The sequence below is a fragment of the Mustela putorius genome, unplaced genomic scaffold, assembly GCF_011764305.1.
Source record: "Mustela putorius furo isolate JIRA1106 unplaced genomic scaffold, ASM1176430v1.1 tig00000174_pilon_pilon_pilon, whole genome shotgun sequence".
In the NCBI taxonomy this organism is placed as follows: Eukaryota; Metazoa; Chordata; class Mammalia; order Carnivora; family Mustelidae; genus Mustela; species Mustela putorius.
In genome coordinates, this window is record NW_025421304.1 from 28,364,639 (window position 1) to 28,387,329 (window position 22,691).

The 22,691-nt window shown below is 42.7% G+C and overlaps 1 protein-coding gene across 1 annotated transcript in view; it reads left to right on the top strand.

Moving 5' to 3' along the window:
* The first annotated feature begins 3,846 nt into the window (after nucleotides 1-3,846).
* The window catches only part of WWP2 (WW domain containing E3 ubiquitin protein ligase 2), a 143,322-nt gene continuing 124,477 nt past the window's right edge, over nucleotides 3,847-22,691 (top strand). The window contains exons 1-2 of the mRNA XM_045076244.1: nucleotides 3,847-3,934; nucleotides 21,671-21,755. Of these exons, the coding sequence (XP_044932179.1) occupies nucleotides 21,686-21,755 (70 nt within the window). The 5' untranslated portion in view covers nucleotides 3,847-3,934; nucleotides 21,671-21,685. The remainder of the gene's footprint in view (nucleotides 3,935-21,670; nucleotides 21,756-22,691) is intronic.

Genomic DNA, 22,691 nt, shown 5'->3' on the forward strand with positions numbered 1-22,691 from the left:
TAAAAATAAAATCTTAGGAACAAAAACGAAACCAAAAATGGATGGCTAGGCTTCATCCTCACATTCTGATTTGTAGATCCGGGCAGTGTCTGAGAATTTGCATTTCTAATAAGTTTTATGTGCTGCTGCTGAGCTGAGCTGAGGACACACTCAAGAACCACAGATTTAGGGGAATCATGACAAAGAAAATCAGGCTTTGAGGCATTCGTTTTCTGGTGATGACTGAGAATATGTATTAATATAGAAGGTCTCTTGACACTGTGTATCTTTTGTCACTTTTTAAAGCAGTATTTTAATTGCTTTTTTGTTTCTTTCTAACATTAGTCTCCAAGTTCCCTAAAGCCTTAGAAGGAATTTAATTCACTCCACAAATATGTATCGGGAGCTAATTTATACCATCATGGGTTGGGTGATACAAAAAAATGAGTTTGTGGCTTTGGAGCTAGATCTTGAAGGACAAGTAAGGCAGAAGCACCGAGGTATGAAAGTCCAAGTAGTGTTCAGGAAATTGAAGGTAGTATGTGTGGTAGCTGAGGACATCTGGGAACAGGATCTCTCACAGGTGAAGTAAGACCTGAAACCCTTCAATTTTTTGAAGTTTATGGGTTTTCAAAAGTAAAGAAATCTAACACACTATTACAAAAATTATGGTCACTTTAAGCAGTTTACATTAAATTAACACTTTGAAAAACATGTAGAAGGACTCAATGTATGACTCATTTTGGAGATAATGTCAAGTTTTACATGTGAAGCCCTGGTGGTATTTTTTTTTTTTTTAACGTGAACTTGGGTGGCTCAGGTCATGATCGCAAGGTCCTGGGATTGAGCCTTGCTTCAGGCTCCCTGTTCAGCAGAAAGCCTTTCTCCCTCAGCCCCTGCACTCCTGCTCCCTGCTTGTGCTCTCTCTCTCTTCCTCTCTCTCTCAAATGAATAAATAAAAATCTTTTAAAAAATAAAAGAGAAAGGTCTTACTTGTGGGCCAGTGAAGATCTGAATTCATTTCCAGGACTGGAACATGTGGAGGCTATGGAACTATGCACTTAACAGTGGGCTAGGGGAAGGGAAAAGTTGATGCAGAAGAAACACTACAAGGAATCAATAAGTATCCCTAGAACTCCTTTGAACATTTTTGGGAGTGTCCCAAACTTTTTGTCTCTGTCTTTGCCCTTGGTTTTTCTTCTTCAGGGACATTGTGTTGGCCAGTCACTACTTAGTCTCCTGAAGCAGTTCAGTGGTCCCTTCTGTAAACCAGTCTCTGATTACTCAAATCAGATTTTTTCCCAAGGACAGATTTGTACTTTTCTTTCTTTTTTTTAAAATATTTTTTTAAAAAAAGATTTTATTTATTGGACAGAGAGATCACAAGTAGGCAGAGAGGTAGGCAGAGAGAGAGGGAGAAGCAGACTCCCCGCTGAGCAGAGCCCGATGCGGCACTCGATCCCAGGACCCTGGGATCATGACCTGAGCCCGAAGGCAGAGACTTTAATCCAATGAGCCACCCAGGTGCCCCTGTACTTTTTTTCTTATCAAACTTAAGACATTTTAGTTCTTTTGCTCAATGAGCAGTTATTATTTCTGCTTTGCATTGTAATTAATTGTGCATTTAAAAAAAAGATTTTATTTATTTGAGAGTGAGAATGAGAGAGAAAACATGAGGAGGAGGAGGGATAGAGGGGGAAGCAAACTCCCTGCTGAGCAGGGAGCCCGATGTGACTTGATCCCAGGACCCTGGGATCATGACCTGAGCTGAAGGCAACTACTTAACTGATGAGCCACCCAGGGGCCCCAGTTGTGTGTCTTCTTCAAGTGGGGTGGTGGGGGGAGAGGGATATTTTTCCTCAAATGAGCATTTCAATTTACCTTTTAACTTTGAGGGGACACTTTTATGAAAACGTATTTCAGATATTTTGGTGTGTCTTTGAAAAACGTCTTCTATACTGTGGGATCTACAGCAATGTGTTCAGTGCTCAATAAATGTTGATGAAATCTATTCATTCACCAGTTTACTTAAAGAGACCTCCTGTGAGCCAGGCACTGCTTTAGGACTTTGGGGATATGGCTCCTGTCCTTATAATTCTTCTGGTGGGAAACAGATTACACACACACACGCATACATTCATTTGTAAGTGAGGTAGTGATTAAGTGTGGAGGAAATATGGAGGAAAAATATTAAGCAGGAACAGGGGCTGGTAGGAGGTATAATATATTTTTATATTTAATAAAAATATTAAGCAGGAACAACTTGTCAAAGAAATGGGCTGCAATAGTTAAGCAGGCTGATCAGGAAAGGCTTTACTGTGGATAGTCGAGCAAACATTGGATGAGAGATGAGGGAGTCAGCCATCTGACTTTGGGGAAAGAGCTTTCCAGGCAAAGGGAAAATCAAGTCCAAAAAGAGTAACTGGAGATAAGATGTGGGGAGGGATCATGTAGGGCCCCATAGGTGACCATATACACTTTAGGTTTTACTCCTTTAATACACACACAATTGTGAGCATGTTTGCTTAGTTCTTTTTCTTTTTTAAAAATACTTTATTTGACAGAGAGACAGGGAGAGAGAGTGCACAAGCAGGGGGAGTGGCAGGCAGAGTGAGAGAAACAGGCTCCCCATAGAGAAGGGAGCCCAATGTGGGGCTCCATGCAGGGGCTTACCTCAGAATGCTGGGATCATGACTTAAAGTGAAGGGAGACGCTTAACCGACTGAGCCACCCACGGACCCCTGCCTAATCATTTCTTTCTTTTGGTAAACATCTACTTAAATGCTTCCAAATCAAGGAATTCTTTCCTAATCCCTCTGGAATAAGAAAAACTTCCTTCAGTTGAACTAGAGAAGTTTTAATAGTTTTATAAGAGGAAATTAATATAGAGTTTAAGGTATTAAAGAGGCCTGTATCTCCATGAAATACCATCTCCTGGATTTGGAATGGGAATAGGAAAAGTAGCAGTGCTCAACCAATTTAATTTGCATGCATAATAGGATCCATCTAAATTTGAAAACCCAAAAATAACGATAATTAATTCACAGTGCTTAAGGCTAATTAAGTGATTAGTATTAATTTTAGTTAATGGTGATTAAGAATGAAAAAACTGAGTCTTCATTCAACTTGTCAAAGCTGAAGGTCCATACAATTAGTACAGAATGTTGATTTAAAATGTTCTTTATAATTAATAAAATTCTGTTTTGTAAATTAAGGGAATGGGGGTTAGTTTGGTGTGGTGGGGCATTTTATGGACCCAACCGGGGGTTTTGAATCTTTCCTATCTTAGCTGTATGTCACAAAGAACAGATGCTCCATAAGCTGCCACTTTTGTGTTTCTAGAGCCTAGTACAGTGCGTGGTACCTACTAGGCATAGGGTTGCCAGATATATCAAATAAAATTACAGAATGCCCCAATTTTTAGCTAAACAGCAAATTCTTTTTTTTTTTTTTTCTATCTGTCTATCATGGGAGTATTTATAGTATAATACTCTCATGCAGTATTTGGGGCACGTCTACATATTGCATAGTTAATTATTCGAAATTCAAATTTAACTAGGCGTCCGTACTTACGGGGTAACCCTTAGTAGCTCAATAAATACTTGCTGACTTGATTGGCCTCCTCTCACCTGTAAAATGGGGCTAATGATAGACCCGCCTCGGGGGATGACGGAGTGAACGAAGCTCCTGGCAGACAGTGAGCCTTCAACGTATTTGCTTACTCCAGGACCATCTGGTGAGTGGGAACCCCTTCTATTTTGACATACACAAAGGACAAGAAGGCCGACTCCCGGCCAAAGGCGCCCAAACCAGGCGTAGGTTGCCCACACCTGAGAGTACGGCCGGCCTCTTCCGGGTCAGGTGACCGCGGGCGGTCACGTGACCCGGCCCGAATGCGGGCGGTGGAAGGCGGAAGTGGGAGCGGAGTTGGGCGCCGCTTCTGTGGCCGCGGCAGGTAGCGAGCGCCGGCGAGACGGGCGCGGGGGGTGCGGCGAGCGGGCGGGCGGGCCGGGGGCGCGGGGCGGGCGGGGGGGCGGGGGACGGCGCGGGGTGGGCCGGGGCGGTGCGGCCCGGGCGCCGGGGGGCGGCGGCTTCCTGTGGGAGGGGCCTGGCTCGGCGGTTCCGGCCTCCGAGGAGGGGTGTCCCGGCTCCCGCCCGAGCGGGGTGGGCGTGCGGCGGGCCGCGCGCGGGGGTGCTTGGAGGTGGGCGCGGAGACAGCCGGGGGTGCGGAGGCCAGCGGGTCCTGCCGGAAGAGGGAAAGGAGCTTAGGTCCTAGGGATGGAGAGGCGTGACCTTTGTGGAGGGTTCGGGTCTGGAGGAAGGGGCGACTTGGGACTGAGCTGGAACGGTGCGCTTGAGTGTTTGACGTGGAGGGAAAGGAGAAATCAGGAAGAAGATGCTGTGTGAACCCCAGCTGAGAGTCTCTTTCTTCCTTTCTCTTTGGAAATGGTTGTTACCCGAGGCTTTGATTTTGGTCCCATTCAGTTTTTAAACTTCAGGAAGGATCACAGAATCTGGATCATTTTGCTTTCGTCACACCCACTTAGTCCTGGTTGGGTAGGGTTCCACTTCTTGGGAACCTAGCCCTTCAGATCATCTTTCTTTTAGATTTTCCCAGATCTCATCAACTTCGAGCCTTAAAAAAAAGAGTGAGGGCACTTTGCTCTGACCGTAAAATGGCTTTTAGCCTAAATTATTGACCACGACCTAGCCCAGCATTACCTCAGCAACAGTGACTGCAGAAATCTTGGGCAGAGTATTTGTAGTGCTTTATGACTTTTATTCTTTCTTCGATTTAAATTATTCAGTTTCACTTATCATGTGACTGCTTATCTTGATAAAGTGTAACTAGGTAGGGTGACTGAACGGTCTCTTTTGTGTTTCTTTTATTGTGACCTTAATCATGATTTTGATATTAAACACCTGTGTAAAAGCTGCTTACCCTCTTTCTTCATGTTTACTAAAATTCGCAGAAGTGAAATGATTGTGCCACAAAGATGTGGTATAACTAGAGTGAATGTTCCAGCTGGACTTTCACAGGAGCCGGAGTCGTTTTGGATTACCCGTAGGAAAAAAAAATGACTTTGCTGACATGTTATGAGTTAAAGTTCTTGGAGTCTTTGACATTTAAAAATTATTTTCTTTCGCAGCCTTTGAGTTAGGTTGGGAAGGTATTATTCATACTTTGGAATGAACAAACAGCCCTAAGGGAGAGGGACTTGTTTTGTTGTTGTTGTTGTTTTGTTTTGTTTTGTTTTTTTTAGCAGTTTATTGCTTTCTTTTTTACTGGTCTCTTTGTTCCTGCTAGACTGCACATCCTTCAAGGGTAGGGTTCATATTGCATTTGGCTCCTACCCTAGTGGCTGGATATTGTGGGCACTTGGTAAATGTTTGGTGAATAAATGACTTTCTAGAGGTCGCACAGCTGTAAGTGAAGGACAAGGGATTTGAACCCAAGACCTAGATTTTCTCTTATCAGACCATTTTCTGTGCTGTTGGTCCATATGAAGATGATGGGCATAGGAATAAGGCTTGGGTTGGCTTCTTAATCCCTTTTACCTAATGATGACTTCCTTGGTTACAAAGAGCTCTTACCAACATCTTGGGACCATGATCCTGTGAAGTTCAGGACTGTCCCAATTCCACAGATGAGGAAGCTAAGGCTTATTGATGTTCTTGCTTTAGATTCTAGAGCTAGTGACTGAGCAGGGACTCAAACCCAGGCAACAGACTCATTCTCTACCATTTACAGAAGGAGTATAAAGTATTTTTTTAAAAAGATTTATTTATTTACTTATTTGACACACAGAGAGATCACAAGTAGGCAGAGAGACAGGCAGAGAGAGAGAGGGGGAAGCAGGCTCCCTGCTGAGCAGAGAGCCCGATGCGAGGCTTGATCCCAGGACCCTGGAATCATGACCTGAGCTGAAGGCAGAGGCTTTAACCCACTGAGCCACCCAGACCCCCCTATAAAGTATTATTTTAAAGTATTTTTTTCAAGTACAGGAAGTATGACATTTTAAGGAAAAATAAAGTATATATATATATATATATATATATACCAAAAATTATGAATATGGAATGTAATTGAAGTTTAAAAAATTCCAAGAGGCACCTATGGTGCCTCTTCCTGGGAGAACATTCTTTCATTCAGTGAGTATGTAAGTGCCTACTCTTGGAGTTGCACTGTCCAGTATGGTTGAGTACTGGAGATCTGCAATGGAGTATAAAATACACTGGAGTTTGAAGAGTCAGCTTGAAAAAGAAAATATGTCATTGATTTGTTTCGACTGTTGTAAGAAGCATAATATTAATATCAACATATGCGACACACGATAACATTTTAAGTTTATTGGGATAAATGCAGTATAATTGAAATTAATTTCACCTGTATCTTTCTACTTTTTAAAATGTGTTTCCTAGAAAATTAAAGATTATATTGGACAGTCCTGTTCTAAACACTGGGAATATAGTACCCAAGAAAAGGAAAAACTCTTGCCCTTGTGGATCTTAAATTTTAGTGGAAAGGAACAATAAACAAAATAACCAAGTAAAGTGCATGTTTTATTGTAATAAAGGGGGGAAGTGGGATGTGGAGTGTTGGCTGCGGCTGCAGTTTTGCATAGGGTCTTTAGAGATGCCTTCCTGGGAAGGTGACTGTTGAGTAATGACCTGAAGGAGGTGAGGGGAGGAGCCATGGAAGTGGGGACATTGTGGTCCAGGCAGAGGGGACAGCAAGTTCAGTAGCCCTAAGTAGGCGCACCCCTAGCAGGTTTATGGGCCAGCTAGGGGGCTCCGGTGGCTGGAGGAGTATGAGCAAGGGAGAGTAGGAGATTGAGGTCAAAGAGGTGTTGGGGGCAAGGGGAGTGATGGGCACGTCATGGAGGGCCTTGCAACCCATTTTAAGGGTATGGGTTTTAGTCAGTGATTGGGTTCATTGGAAAGTCTTAAGCAGTGGCTTGGACACGGTCACCCTGCCTTTTAACAGGCTCGGTCTGGTTGCTGTGTGGAGAAGGAGTACAGAGGAGCAAGGCTAGGGCAGGGAATTGAATTTAGAGACCTCCAAGAGCCGTGGGAAAGACACAGGATGGATAGTGAGTTTCTAATGTTTAATTATTGGTCTTACCAGACATGTATCGGATGCATTTTGTTTGTCAGATATTCTGTTGTTTTACAGATTTAAAACAAACAGAACCTCACTGAGGCGAAGTGATGTGCGTGAGGTCATGTAGCTCCGTCATGGAAGAACTGGGAGTTGAGTCTTGATCTTTGAGTGCAGAGCTCTTGCCTTCCTTAGTGAGATACGTGGCGGTGGATACATGAACATAATCTCCCACTGGAAGCAAATCAGTGAGCTGCTTTTGAATGATTTTGAGTCACCATGGGCTCTTACAGATTCTGGAATTTCCGAGAGTTAGGAACAAAAGGGAAGTTCATGTTTCCCTTAAAAACGAACCAGTTGAATCTTTTTTAGAAAGTTGCAGGCCTCTGCTTCTCCCCACAAGGTTGTAAACAAACACTCAGTGATTTAAGTCAAGTGTTAATAACTACTTCTAGGAAAATACCAAACACTAAGGCTTGGCAGTCCTGACCTAGGGCAGGTCCGCTTCCTCTGTGTCACCCATGCCTTTTGCTTCCTGTTTTGTTGTGTGATCTGCTTTCCATTCTCTTTTATTATTAGCCTATAATTCCACTGTACTTCCAAAGATATGACCTTCCCTGTCCCTCCCTCTCTGTTTTTATGTGCTTGGCCTTTTACAGATGTCATTTGGCAAAGTTTAGTTGTGTTTGATTGTTTTTCAATGTGGGGCTTTGGAAAATGGAAGGTAACTCAATGCTGGCCAGAGAAAAGAGGCCAAGCAAGAAGAATTAGTGTTGGGAAAGAAAGAAAGAGCTGGGAAAGCAGGAGAGTATGAAGGAAAGGAGAAATTTTTGAACAGACCCTTCTCTTCACATTTTTAAAAAAGTGGATATAGAGTAGATCTGTAATTATAAGAAGCTCTGCCTGTTTCTACAACTGCCTAATTAAAACCTTGATGTCGGTGAATAGTTTTTGCCCTTCTTTGGTCCATGTGCTTCACAGGTCCTTTCATCTTGAGATCAGTGTTCAGTGGTTTCTTGACTCAAAGCTGAGTGAAGAATTTGAGGAATTGCAGAGCCTAGACTTTGAGCTTCAAGAACTGTTTTAGCTTGTATTTTAGTTAATATTGAAGAGCACTTACTGTGTGCCAGCCGCTTTCCTTGATTGGGCTCATTTAATCCCTACAGTAATCTTAGAAGGTAAGTAATATTCTTAGGTTCATTTCACAGATGAAGAATTGAGCTTTAGGGAGGGTGAGTAACTTGTCCACTATCACACAAAGGCTTGTGAGTGACCAGACCTATTTGCCTCTAAAAATTGACTGGTCTGAAAGGTTCTCCTGCAGTTGGGTGAGAAAAAGCATCAGGTGCTCTAGATACTGCAAGAGCTATCCCTTGCTAAAGTTTATGCATGGTTGCTTTCTTGTGCCAAAAGCCCTTTGAAGATTTCTTTAATGGGGGTCCCTCAGAGTAAGAGATCTCAGGTCCCAGATGTCAGGGACCCCCTGACATTCCCCATTGTATTTTCAGGGCCTGGCACAGAGTGGGGCCTATCAGCATTATTGAAAGACTGACCCTGGCTCTGGACCGCGCAGGTTGGAATAAGGGTCCAGAAGAGGCACAGTCAGACAGCGGGCTGCCAGGCCCTGGAAATGCAAAGGTGAATGTCAGGGATTCCTTGGCCATTTTAGTCCCCTGGTTTCAAGAATCAACCTGTCCTAGCCACCTTTTGTATCTGGAATCACAACTATGAAGCACAGTTTAAGCATGACCACATCTCCTGTGACTGCTGGGCTGCTTTCTTTTCGGAAGTTACTGCGGGCCTGGGAGTTGGGCCTCCAAAGAATGTGTCATGGGAAGGGGACTTTGAGTTTCAGCCTGATGTCATTTAAAATCTGGGTCTTCTAAAGCCTTTGCTGCTAATTGTATTAGTTTCCTCTTCCTCATCTGTTTTTTTTTTTTTTTTTTTTAAGATTTTATTTTTTTATTTATTTGACAGACAGAGATCACAAGTAGGCAGAGAGGCAGGCAGAGAGAGAAGAGGAAGCAGGCCCCCCTGCTGAGCAGAGAGCCCAATGGGGGGCTCGATCCCAGGACCCTAAGATCATGACCTGAGCCGAAGGCAGAGGCTTTAACCCACTCAGCCACCCAGGCGCCTCTTCCTCATCTGTTTAATGCATTACTGTAAACCTGACCAACGTGATGGTTTAAAACAATGTTCTGGAGGCCTGAAGTCTGCAGTCAAGGTGACAGTATCAGTATCGACAGGGCCTCTGGGGGTGGTGGGGTGGGGGGTGGGTGGGGTGGTATTGGTGGGATCGTGGGGAATTCTTTCTTTGCCTCTCTTAGTGGCTCAAGGCATTTGTTGGTTTGGAATCATAGGACTCCGATCCCTGCTCGGCCTTCACATGGCTTCCTCCCCTGTGTGTGTCTCCTCTCTGTCTCCTGTACAGATACTGTGCCCACTCTAAATTCAAGGTGATCTCATCTTCAGACCTTTAACTTAATTGCCTCTGCACAGACCCTGTTGCAAAATAAGGTCACATTCACAAGGTTCCTTCCACATCCACAGATTCAGACACATGTTTTTGGGTGCCACAATTCAACCCCCTACTCTAATTGAATGTAGGATGGAATGTTCTTATTAAAATTAAATAAGGACATCATCCTATGACCTGATTTGAAGAGGAACCTTTTTCTTTTCTGAATGTAAATTTTATTTGTGACTAAAATAATACATGCACATAGTTTAAAGAGCCAAAGAGCCTTATAAGACTGAGAGCAACAACAGTTCCTGGCTTCGCCTCTGTTTGTTCTTGATTCTGATATGTGTAGTCAGTGACTTTCAACTCTTAGTTTTCTTCTAGTATTGACTTGTGCGTTTCTTTTCTTTTTTATTTTTTTTTCCGATTTTATTTGTTTGTTTGAGAGAGAAAGCATGAGAAGCGGGGAGGGTCAGAGGGAAAAGCAGACTCCCCACTGAGCAGGGAGCCCAATGCGGGACTCTGATCCTGGAACTCCAGGACCATGACCTGAGCTGAAGGCAGTCACTTAGCTAACTGAGCCACCCAGGCGCCCCCCTCCCTTTTTTTCCTTTCAAAGTAGGCTCCACACCCAACATAGGGCTTGAACTCATGACTCTGAGATCCAGTCACATGCTCTATACCTTCCCACTGAGCCAGCAAGACATTCCAACTTCTGCATTCCTGAATGACAGTTTTATCCTGCTCTCTTAGCCTGTCAGTTTTATCTACTGTCTTTTAACTATTGAAGGTGAGGATTTAGCCCTGTTTCGGGCCAGTCTCCACAAATACAGAGTTCTACACACTTGTACCTCCACCTTGTGATTATTCCCACATCACAAGTTTTGATTAAGTTGTTTATGCTGTTATAAATATTCACAGCTGAGCCACGTAGTATGTTAGGATTGCATTTCCTATCATATAACTTGTTGCTAGTTCCATATTTCCTGATTTTTTCATTTGCATAGTTTTCTGTGTTCCTGTCACTTATCCTGCATCAAATACTGCGATAGAGCTAAAAGTGCCACTTTTTTCAGTGCACTCAGATGCATCATGTAATCTCTTTCTTCCATTTTCTTTCTTTCCTCTAGAGGTGACATTTCCTATAAATTCTCTAATCCGGACTGTAATGCCTTGGGATTTTTCACTGTTAACCTTGTAATTGCTTTTGTCTCTCCCACGTGAATCCCCACTGTTCTCCATCTTTTTCCTTTATTCCCCTGGAACACATCTTTCAGTAGCTTCCTGACAAAAGCAGCATAGGGAGGAGTTTCTGTGAGACCTTACAAACCATGGTTTTCCAATCCTACTTGACTGATGGTTTTTTGGTTGTAGAATTATAGATTGAAAAGTTTAAAAAAAATCATTTTATCTCAAATTTGAAAGCATTGCATTGTCTTTTCACCTTTAGTGTTACTTCTGAGAAGTCTGATGCCATTCTGATTTTTCTTGTTTGTAAATGTGACTGGAAGCTTGTATACCCTTTGTTCTTGTGTTCTGAAATTTCATGACATTGTGCAATAGAAATTTTTTTTTTCATCGTTTGGGGCACTCAGTTGGGTTCTTTCTGTTTAGAACTGTGTATTCTTCAGCTTAAGAAAAATCTTCTGTGACATTTCTTTGATGATTTCTCTTTTTTTTCTCTTTTATTTCTGTGACTTGCTATAAGATGGACATTGGACAGTTTAAAGATTTATTTGTTTTAGAGAGGGAGCGCACACAAGTGGAAGGGGCAGAGGGAGAGAATCCAAAGTAGACTCTGTGCTGAGCATGGAGCCTGAGGCAGGGCTCGATCTCACCACTCTGAGATCATGACCTGAAACCAAGAGTTGGGTGCTCAACTGACTGAACCACCTGGGTGTCCTAGACTTTGGACATTTTGAACAAAACCACTGTTTTAAAAAAGTCATTTTTTACCTATTTACCATCTTCTTTGTCTTTCAGGTCACTTTTTAGTGTATTTCCTCGCTTTATCAGCTTGGTTTCTGCTATGAGGACTGTCCTTTCTAAGAGCAGATTGTTATTCTCTGAGTCCACCAACCAGCCAACTTACTTGCCTGCCTGCCTTCCTTTAAAATTGCATTCTGTTCTTGTTTCATGGGTGCAATATTTTATCTCTCTAAATTGTTTTGAGGTTTTCTTTGACCTCTATTTTATTTAACAGTGAGCTTTTATTTTTTTTAAGATTTTTATTTATTTATTCGGCAGACAGAGATCACAAGTAGGCAGAGGCGGGTAGAGAGAGAGAGGAGGAAGCAGGCTCCCTGTTGTGCAGAGCCCAGAGAGAAAGAGAGCAAGCATGAGCCAAGGGAAGGGCAGAAAAGCGGACTCCCTGCTGAGCAGGGAGCCCAGTGAGGGCCTCCGTTCTGGGACTCTTGAGTCATGACCTGAGCTAAAGGCAGACACTTAACCTACTGAGCGACCCAGGCACCCCTCTTTACTTTATGAGGAACTGCCAGACTTTTCTAAAACTGCACTATTTTTCATTTCTAATTAGCAGTGTATGAAGATTCTAATTTCTCAAAGTTCTCAGTACTATTTGTTATTGTATCCTTTTTGATTTTGGCCATTTTAGTTTGTGTGAGGTGATGTCTTATTGTGGTTTTAGTTTGTATTTCTCTAGTGACTAATGATATACATTTTAAAAAAAGATTTTATTTATTTATTTGACAGAGAGAGATCACAAGTAGGCAGAGAGGCAGGCAGAGAGAGAGAGAGAGAGAGAGGGAAGCAGGCTCCCTGCTGAGCAGAGAGCCCAATGCAGGACTCAGTTCCAGGACCCAGAGATCATGACCTGAGCTGAAGGCAGTGGCTTAACCCACTGATCCACCCAGGCACCCATGATATACATTTTTTATATGCTTATTTTTAAAATATATTTTTTAAAGATTTTATTTATTTGAGAGAGAGGGTGAGGCCGAATATAAGCAGGGGGAGCAGCTCAGGGAGAGGGAGAAGCAGATTCCCACTGAGCAGGGAACCTGATACAGGACTCCATCCCAGGACCATGAGATCATGACCTGGGCTGAAGACAGATGCTCAAACAACTGAGCCACCCAGGTGCCCCAGTTTTTATATCTTTTTTAGAGAAATGTCTGTTTAGATCCTTTGCCCATTTTTTAAAAAAATTGGATTGTCTTTTTATTATTGAGTTGTAAAAGTTCTTTATATATTCTAGACATTTTTTTTAAGGTTTTATTTATTTATTTGACAGAGAGGGATATCACAAGTAGGCAGAGGGGAAACAGGCTCCCTGCTGAGTAGAGAGCCTGATTTAGGGCTTGACCCCAGGACCTGAGATCATGACCTGAGATGAAGCCAGAGGCTTTACCCACTGAGCCACCCAGGTGCCCCTCTAGACTTGATTTGCAAATATTTTCTCTCATTCTTTGGTTGTCTTCACTTTCTTGATGGTATCCTCTGAAACATAGAAGATTTTAATTTTGATGAAGTCAAATTTATCTTGTTTTTATTGGTTATACTTTTCATATTATATCTAAGAAACCATTTCTTGACTTAAAGCCATGAACATTTAAACCTGTGGGTTTTTTTCTGAGTTTTATAGTTTTGCTCTTATATTTTGGATTTCGGTGCATTCTGGATTCATTTTTGTATAAGGTATGAAGTAGGGGTCTAACTTTGTGCATTTGCTCATGGATACCTAGTTGTCCCAGCACCATTTGTTGAAAAGACTGTTACTCTTTTTCCATTGTATTGCCTTGGCATCCTTGTCTAAAATCAGTTGTATGTAGGTGTATGAATTTGTATCTGGACTCTCAATTATCTTTTCTTTCTTTTCTTTTTTTTTTTTTTTAAGATTTTATGTATTTATTTATTTGAGAGAGAGAGAGTGCACAAGCTGAGGGTGGAGAGAGGCAGACAGACGTGGAGGGACCAGCAGACTCCCTGCTGTACAGGGATCCTAGCTCAGGACTTGATCCCAGAGCCCTGAGAGCATGACCTGAGCTGATGGCAAACATTTAACTGACTAAACCACCCAGGCTCTCCTTGACTCTCAATTTTCTTCACTTGCTCTGTGTCTATCTTTATAATAGTACCATGGTCTTGATTACTGTAGCTTGCTAGTAAGTTTTGAAATTAAGTAATATCCTGGGTGTTATATGCAACTGATGAGTTATTGAACACTACATCTGAAACTAATGATATGCTATATGCTGGCTAATTGAATTTAAATAAAAAAAAAAAAGAAATTAAGTAGTATGAATCCTCCAACTTTGTTTTTTCTAAGATTATTTTGGCTATTCTGGGTCCCTTGTATTTTCTTATGTATCTTAGGATGACTTTATCAATTGAGTTCTGTTTTTTCTTCTTATGTCTTATTTTTAAAAATTATTTATTTATTTATTTATTTATTTATTTATTTATTTATTTGACAGACACAGATTACAAGAGGCAGGCAGAGAGGGGAGGAGGGGAGGAAGCAGGCTCCCTGCTGACCAGAGAGTCTGATGCGGGGCTTGATTCCAGGACCTTGGGATCATGACCTGAGCCGAAGGCAGAGGCTTTGACCCACTGAGCCACCCAGGCGCCCCTCTTTTTATGTTTTAATATCTGGCTTTTCTTTCTAAGGGTCTCTTTAGATAGTTGGATTCCTTTATGTATTTAGTAGCCACAGGCTGAGCTGTGTGCTCAGCCTCAAATGGGGGAAGGTGAGTGGGGATGGGACAGTGAATTCTCATAGCTCCGGATGTAGACTTCCACTTATCTGTCTGGATCAGTATGGTGCCTAATCGCTACCCTCAGCTGTGCCTGACGTCCTCAGGTCTGGTGTAATCTATCCAGAGACTAAAAATGAACTCTTCCTATTTGGGATTGGGGAGAGGGTGACTGCCTGGCTGAATAGTTGGGGAGGGGGTCTGGGAACTCTGTTTCTCATACAGGCTTTTACTCTTCTCTCCTGTTTGTTGGCCAACTCTGCTGTCACTTTCAGACACACCTAGTGCCCGCAGTCACCCTTTCTGTGATTCCCCAGTGCTACTAGCCTGCTTTTTGTCAACCCTACCCCCCCAACCATTACAGGCATCTATCTCACTTGCCCCTTTCCAGGATGTGGCTGCTGCCCCCTCTGTCTGTTGTTTCCTTTCCCATTTCATTTTTAGTTGGTTTATATTTTTGTGTTTCTTTTCTGTCATTTTGATGGGATTTGAGAAGAGAGCAGAGATAAATATATGTGTTTAATCTGTTACGTTTATTAAGATCTCCTGGAAGGTTCTCTAAGTTGGTATCAGGGAAGGTGCTATAATACTTAGTCTCCTCGGAACCAGTCCTGGCACAGAGCTCCTTCACTGTGTACTGTTCCTAAAGTTTTATATTGCCCCTTTAAAAAAAAATCTGCATATTGTTTACTGCAATCTTTCTGCATAATTTTAGTTTAGCCTTAAACATTCTCATAGAGCTGGGCGCCTGGGTTAAGCCTCTGCCTTCAGCTCAGGTCATGATCTCAGGGTCCTGGGATGGAGTCCCGCACTGGGCTCCCTGCTCCATGGGGACCCTGCTTCTCCCTCTGCCTCTGCCTCTCTGTCTCTTTCTGTCTTTCATGAATAAATAAATAAAATCTTTAAAAACAACAACAACAACAGCAAAAACATTCTGATTGAGGTGAAGTCCTACTCTTAGTGTAGACAACTAATTCAGTAATGCTATACCAGTGGTTCTCACCCCAGCTTTATATAAGGATCCCCTGGGGAATTTTTAAATAATGTAACTGTCTGTACCCTACTCCAGACCAGTCAAATGGGAATCCCTGAGGTGGGTTTGGCTGTCATTGTTGACTGGTTCGTTTTTAGTGCTCTCCAGTTAATTCCAGTGTGCAGAAAGAATTGAGGACTGCTGCTCCAAAGCATTTCATAGTTCATTAAGAATAATTTTACCTCGGCACCTGCGTGGTTCACTGAGTTAAAGCTTCTGCCTTTGGCTCAGGTCATGATCTCAGGTTCCTGGGATAGAGCCCCACATTGGGCTCTCTGCTCAGCAGGGAGCCTGCTCCCTACCCCCCCCCCCCCCGCCTCTCTGCCTACTTGTGATCTCTGTCAAATTAAAAAAAAAAAAAAAAGAATAATTTTATCTAACAGGATACATTCCATTATATCCCTTATTGCCATTTTCTTCCTCCTTCACTGGCCCCTGTTTGTTTTGTAGCGTCCCAAGATTTACTACTACCTCGAGAGCTCTTGCTCTTTTATCTGCCTAGAATGTTCTTCCAGTGTCATTCTCAGTTCTGTCCTTCACCTTCTTCTGATCTTTGGTTAAAAGCCACCTTCTTGGGGTGCCTGGGTGGCTCAGTGGGTTAAAGCCTCTTCCTTCAGCTCAGGTTATGGTCCAAGGGTCCTGGGATCGAGCCCCGCATTGGTGGGGGGGGGTCTCTGCTCGGTGGGGAGTCTGCTTCTCGCTCTCTCTGCCTACTTGTGATCTCTGTCTGTTGAATAAATAAATAAAATCTTAAAAAAAAAAAAGCCACCTTCTCAATGAGACTTTCCTCATCCACAGCTTTTTTCACTTTGGCCGCCATCTTAAATTCCTGTCCTCCTTCGCTGCTTTGTTTTTCTCGGAGTCACTTGTTACCTCTGCAGTTCTTTCATTTGCTTCATATCTGGCATCCCTTTTGACACATGTCCTTTCCCTATGTTATCAGTCTTTTAGAGTTTAAAGAATCCAGTGGATGGAACGTCATTTATTCTCTCTCCCATGCCCTTCTCTGCTCTTTGTAGATGCAAGCTTCTGACCTGTATCATTTCTTTCTCCTGGAAGGACTTCTTTTAAATGTTTCTTTCAGGGTATGTTTTTGTTTGAGGAAGTCTTTTGTTTACTCCTTCACTTGTAAAGAATAACTCCATTGGACACAAAATTCTAGGTTAGTATGTTTTTTCTTTCAATACTTTAAATATTTCTCTCTGCTCTCTTCCTGCTTATATGGTTTCTGGTAAAACAAACAAACAAACCAACCCTGTTGTAATTCTTACCATTATTCCTGTATAGGTTAGCTGTTTTCTTTCTCCTTTTGGCTTCATTCAAGACTTTCCTTTTGTTTTTAGTTTTCTCTAGATTCACTATGGTAATATTCTGTATCTAGTTGTTTGTTTGTTTGTTTGTTTTGTTCTAGTGTTTGGTGTTTCTCCTGCTTCTTGTTCTCTGAGCTTCCTGGATTTGGGGCTTGCTGTAGGTCCCCCCACTCTCTCTCTCTGCCTGCCTCTCTGCATACTTGTGATCTCTCTCTCTCTCTGTCAAATAAATAAAATAAATAAAAATAAATAAAAAGCCTTTTTTTAGGGGCGTCCGGGTTACTCAGTGGGTTAAGCCTCTGCCTTCGGGTCAGGTCATGATCTCAAAGTCCTGGGATCAAGGCCTGCATTGGGCTCTCTGCTCAGCAGGGAGCCTGCTTCCCCTTCTCTCTTTCTGCCTGCCTCTCTGCCTACTTGTGATCTCTCTCTCTCTCTGTCAAATAAATAAAAATCTTTGGGGGGAAAAAAACCTTTTTTAAGTAAAATATAACAGAATATAAAATATAAGAGTACATCATACATAAAGGAAAGTATTATTTCATGAAAAGTCTGTCCAGATAAATGGACATTTATATGTACAAGTACACTGGATCGGGGTACCTGAGTGGCTCAGTCGTTAAGCCTCTGCCTTCAGCTTTGGTTGAGATCCCAGGGTCCTAGGATCGAGCCCCACATCGGGCTCTCTGCTCAGCAGGAAGCTGTTTCTCCCTCTCCCACTTCCCCTGATTCTGTGTAAGTTCAAGCGTGCACCAATGACATCATACTACACTTAGGTTTTCACTTGCTTTTTCCCCCTTTTGCCATTATAATGTGGGATTTTTTAAAAAAGATTTTATTTACTTATTTGACATACAGAGATCACAAGTAGGCAGAGAAGCAGTCTCCCCACCGAGCAGAGAGCCCGATGCGGGGCTCGATCCCAGGACCCTGAGATCATGACCTGAGCCACCCAGGCGCCCCATAATGTGGGATTTGTACGTGTAGATTGAATTCAGATATTCCAGCTATTCCACAGAATTCCATTTTTTAAGTAGATTCAGTTTATTCATTCCCCCATTGATGGACATTTAGGTCGTTCACAAATTTTTGCTATTACAAACGTTGTGATGAACATCTCTGCAACGCGGCTTCTTCGGCATGTGTTGGGAGATTTTTCCCGGGGCAGAGACCCAGGAGGGAAATCCTGCCAGGCACAATATATGCATCTTTCACTATACGGAGGTTGCCAGGTACCATCTCATTTGCCTTCAGAACTGTGTAAGGCTTCTCACCACTACTTTTTCTCTGACATCTCATCTCTTGCTGGTCTGCTCGGGGGAAAGAGAGCATTGATCTTTTTATTGCTTTACCAAAACAAATTTAGTCTAGGAAATCAAAACATCTTCCTTTTAAATTTCAGACAGTGATGCTCCAGTTCACTGGGTAAACATTTATGGAGCTCCTGTTAAGAGCCAGGCATCATTCTGGACCGCAGAGCAGGGCTCCAGGGCTAATAGATGGGGCACACATCTCAGCCTTTGTGGAGCTTACATTCTAGGGGAGGGAGAGAGACAATAAATACGATAAATCCATACAGTATGAACCATGCCAGTGATAAATGCTAGGGAGGAAAAGTAAAATAGGGAAGGAGGGGTCCAAATGCATGTGGAAAGGTAGTGTAATAGAGTGGTCCAGGAACACCTCTTAAGAAAGTGACTTCTGAGTACATGTCTGAGGTAGTCCCTATAGGTGAACAATTGGGGAAAGAACATTCTAGATGGAAAAGGTAGAAGTCCAATAGGGGAGCAAGTCTGGCATGTTCAAGGATGAGTGGGGAGGCTTGTATAGCTTCAGGAGAGGGAGGAAGTGGGGAAAGAAAAGAGAGGGGAGGTCAGAGAGGCGTGTGGACTGTATCATGCAGGGCCTACATTTTAAGGACTTTGACTTGTACTTTGCAGGAGACTGGAAGCCCTGAATGGTTTTGAATAGCAGAGTGATGTAATCTGACATACGTCTTAAAAAAAAAATCAGTCTGCTGAGCATAGAGATTAGATTGAAGGTAAAGAGGATCTGAGCAAGAGAAAGATAATCTGGGTAAGCGATCACAGGGCTTTGGACCAAGATGGTGCCAAGAGGTGGAGAGAAATGTTTGAACTTGGGAATATTTTAAAGGTAAAACCAAGACGATTTCCAAATATGTTTTAAAGATTCTTAAATTTTATTTTAGAGAGAGAGACAGCCTGGAGGGGAGGGGTAGAGGGAGAGGGAAAGAATCTCAAGCAGACTCCGGACTCCGTACCGAGCCCACCGTGGGGCTTGATTGCACCACCCTGTGATCACGACCTGAGCTGAAATCAAGAGTCGGACGCTCAACCGACTGAGCCACCCGGTGGCCCCCAAACAACAAGATTTCTTGACAGTTTTAATGTGGGGTGTGAGAGGGAAGGTAGAAGCAGGGATGAGTCCTAGAATTTTGGCCTGAGCCACTGGTTGGAAAGAGTTGTCATTAACTGAGATGCAGAAGGCCAAGAAGCAGGTTTGAGAAGGAATATCGGAAGATTCGTTTGGTCATTAGACAAAGAGGGGCTGAGGTTCGAGGGTGAAGTTTGTACTAAACACACCAATTTGGGATTGTCAACAGTTGGCTGGTATTTAAAGCCATACGAGAAATTACCAGAAGACATGCAAGGCCTGAGCTGTGGGACACCCTGCTGGTTAGAGGTTGAGGAGTAGAGAGGGAGCCTGTAAAGAGGCTGAGAAGGAGCAGCCCGAGAGGCAGGGGGAAACATTGGGCAGCTGTGATGTCCTGGAAACCCCGGGAAGAAAGCATTCCAAGGAAGAGTGTGATCGATCTGTCATATCAGGTGTGCCGGTAGGTTGTATGAGACGAGGACTGAGAATTCACTATTGGACTTAGCAACACAGAGGTCTGGTCTTAAGAACTTGATAGCAGTAGTTTCTGTATTGTCTTCTTAGATGCTCCCTAGAACTTTTTAGATGTTTCTATTGCCACCCCATATCTAAGATTGTAAGTCAAATGCCTGTTATAGACTAGTCTGGAAAAAACTAGTCACTAAAAATTTTTTTGGACTGCATGTACCTTATAAATAAGGCAGTTGTTTTGTTTTGGCTAAAATCTTGAAGTATAAAAGTATTTGACTTCAGCTATGGAAAATGTCAAAATCAGTGTGATTTTATGGTAGCTACATTTTCATCCTCACATAAAGGGTTTCCATTCTTAGTGAAATGTGGTGACTTAACATCTTTTAAGGCTGAGTAACCCTTCAGAATAGCAAGTTGGAGGAGAGATCAGAAAGAAATACAATGGAAGAAGGTATTAATGATGTCGAACAGAAGAGGACTTTCTTAGTGTCTTTACAGTAGCAGTTCTCCACGCGAGGGAGCAGAGGGGGTCCCTTCGACCTCTGCTGGCCACTTGAGACTTAAAAGGTTTTGCAAGATCAAAACTATTTTCATAATAACCTTATTTGCCTTTTCCACCGTGATTGCATTTGCACTGGTGGTGCAAAAGCGAAGGTGAGTACAACTGTTGCTGCCGTTGTTGGAATCTGGGTTGTGCTGCGAGTCTGAGCTGTTGTCCTTGTCTTCCTCATGCAGCGGACTTAGTAAAAAGAGAGCAGGCCAGTTTGACTTCAGAATGTGCTTGACAAAGCAGTAAAAATTATTAATTTCATTAAGTCTCAACCCCTATGCATGTCTTTTTTCTAATATTCTGTGTGATGAAGTGGGAAATACGCCTACAGCACTTCTGCACGCCTAAGTATGATGGTTGTCTTGGGAGGAAGCGCTTGTGTGAATTGAGAGCGAAGTTGCTTTTTTCATGAAATGCTATTTTTACTTAAAAAAACTGAACAAACTGAAGTTACTAGATTGGGTATTTGGCAGACATTTTGTTGAAGATGAATGAAGTGAGCCTGTCACTTGAAGGAAAACAATGGACAATATTTGTTGCCAATGATAAAATATGAGTTTTTAAGTGAAGATTAGAATTTTGGAATACTTACATCTGCCACCAAGAGCTTGACACTTTCCCAATACTTAAAGATCTGTTTGATGAGATCAGTGGTGACATTCACAAATGTGCTTTTTCTGATAGTGTATAATGAAATGTGTCAACATTTGGAATATCTACATAGCTCAGTGAACCAATATTTTTCAAATGATAAAGGGCGATGTTACAAAATTGTGTATAAGTAAAAGATCCATTCAAAATGCAAGATAGACTTATGCTTTGAGCCAAGGTAGAGTGACAGGGATGCCTGATGGCTAATGATGTCCAGAATGTGCTTATTGGCCATTCGTGTATCTTTTTATTATTTACTTATTTATTCGTTTTTATTTTAGACAGTGTACCTGGGAGGGTGGAGGGCAGAGAGAGAAGGGAGAGAGAGAATCCCAAGCAGAGAATTCTAAGCTCCACACTGGGTGTAGAGCCTGATTCTGGTCTTGATCTCACAATCCTGAGATCATGACCTGAGCCTAAGTCAAGAGTTGGTCACTTAATCTGCTGAGCCACCCAGGCACCACTTTTGTGTATTCTTTATTGATTTTAAAAATTGGACTTTTATTTATTTATTTATTTATTTTTAAAAATATTTTATTTGTTTATTTGACAGAGATTACAAATAGGCAGAGAGCCAGGCAGAGAGAGAGGAAGGGAAGCAGGCCTCCTATTGAGCAGAGAGCCCGATGTGGGGCTCGATCCCAGGATCCTGGGATTATGACCTGAGCGGGAGGCAGAGGCTTTAACCCACTGAGCCACCCAGGTGCCCCCCCAAAATTGGACTTTTAAAAAATTGTTGAACTGTGATTTTCTTTTTGAAAGTGTTATATTAGGCTCTCTCCTCTAAATGTTGATGTCGTAGTAGTCCTTTGCCCTTCCTAGGCTAGCAGAGACCTAGCTAGGCTCAGGTCAAGACAGACAAACTCCACCCCGACGGAAGTAGCACGGAGTTGTTTGGACCTTTATATTTTTCTGGTTCATCTCTTTCAACTGAAATACTAAAAAGGGGTGCAGTTCCTCAGTCTCTTATCGGATATCCTCTAAACCTCCTGCTGTTTGTCTTGCAGTTTTCTGGTGATGACATGGCATCTGCCAGCTCCAGCCGGGCAGGAGTGGCCCTGCCTTTTGAGAAGTCGCAGCTTACTTTGAAAGGTGAGTGGCACCCTGGGAAATGTTTTCTGTTTGAGGTCCAGCACAGTCTATGGGGAAGAGGCAGAATCATACCACGCCTCCGTCTGAGAGCCAGATACTGTGAAACAGCCTAAGAGTCTAATCTTCATTCTCATCGTGTTACCATATAGCTGGATTTCTTTTTCTTTTTAATATTTCATTTTATTTTTTTTTTTTAAGATTTTATTTATTTATTTGACAGAGAGAGATCACAAGTAGGCAGAGAGGCAGGCAGAGAGAGAGAGAGAGGATGAAGCAGGCTCCCCGCCGAGCAAAGAGCCTGATGCGGGACTCGATCCCAGGACCCTGAGATCATGACCCGAGCCGAAGGCAGCAGCCTAACCCACTGAGCCATCCAGGCGCCCCTTAATATTTTATTTTTAAGTAATCTCTGGAACCAGCGTGGGGCTCAGACTCACAATCTGACTGAGCCAGCCAGGTGCTCATAGAGCTGGAATTCTTTTCCTTTCTTCCCTTTTTTTTTTTTTTTTTTAAAGATTTTATTTATTTATTTGAGAGAGAGGGAGAGAGCACAAACAGGAGGAGTGGCAGAGGGAGATGGAGAAGCAGACTCCCCTCTGAGCTGGGACTTGACATGGGGCTCCCTCCCAGGTCCCTGAGATCATGACCTGAACTAAAGGCAGATGTTTTACCACTGGAGCCACTCAGGCACCCCTGTCGCTGGAATTCTTAAAAAAGAAGGATAAAAGGAACTTTTGGCAAAAATTAATGGTGATTCCTTCACACTTTAGGGCCCTTTTCTGCCTATACTCATTCCCTAGGTAATCTCATCCAACCTCATGGTTTATTTATTTATTTTTAAAGATTTATTAATTTATTTGAGAAAGAGAGAGTGCTTGCACAAGCACACAGTGGGGAGAGGCAGAGGGAGAGAGAAACTTTAGCAGACTCCATGCT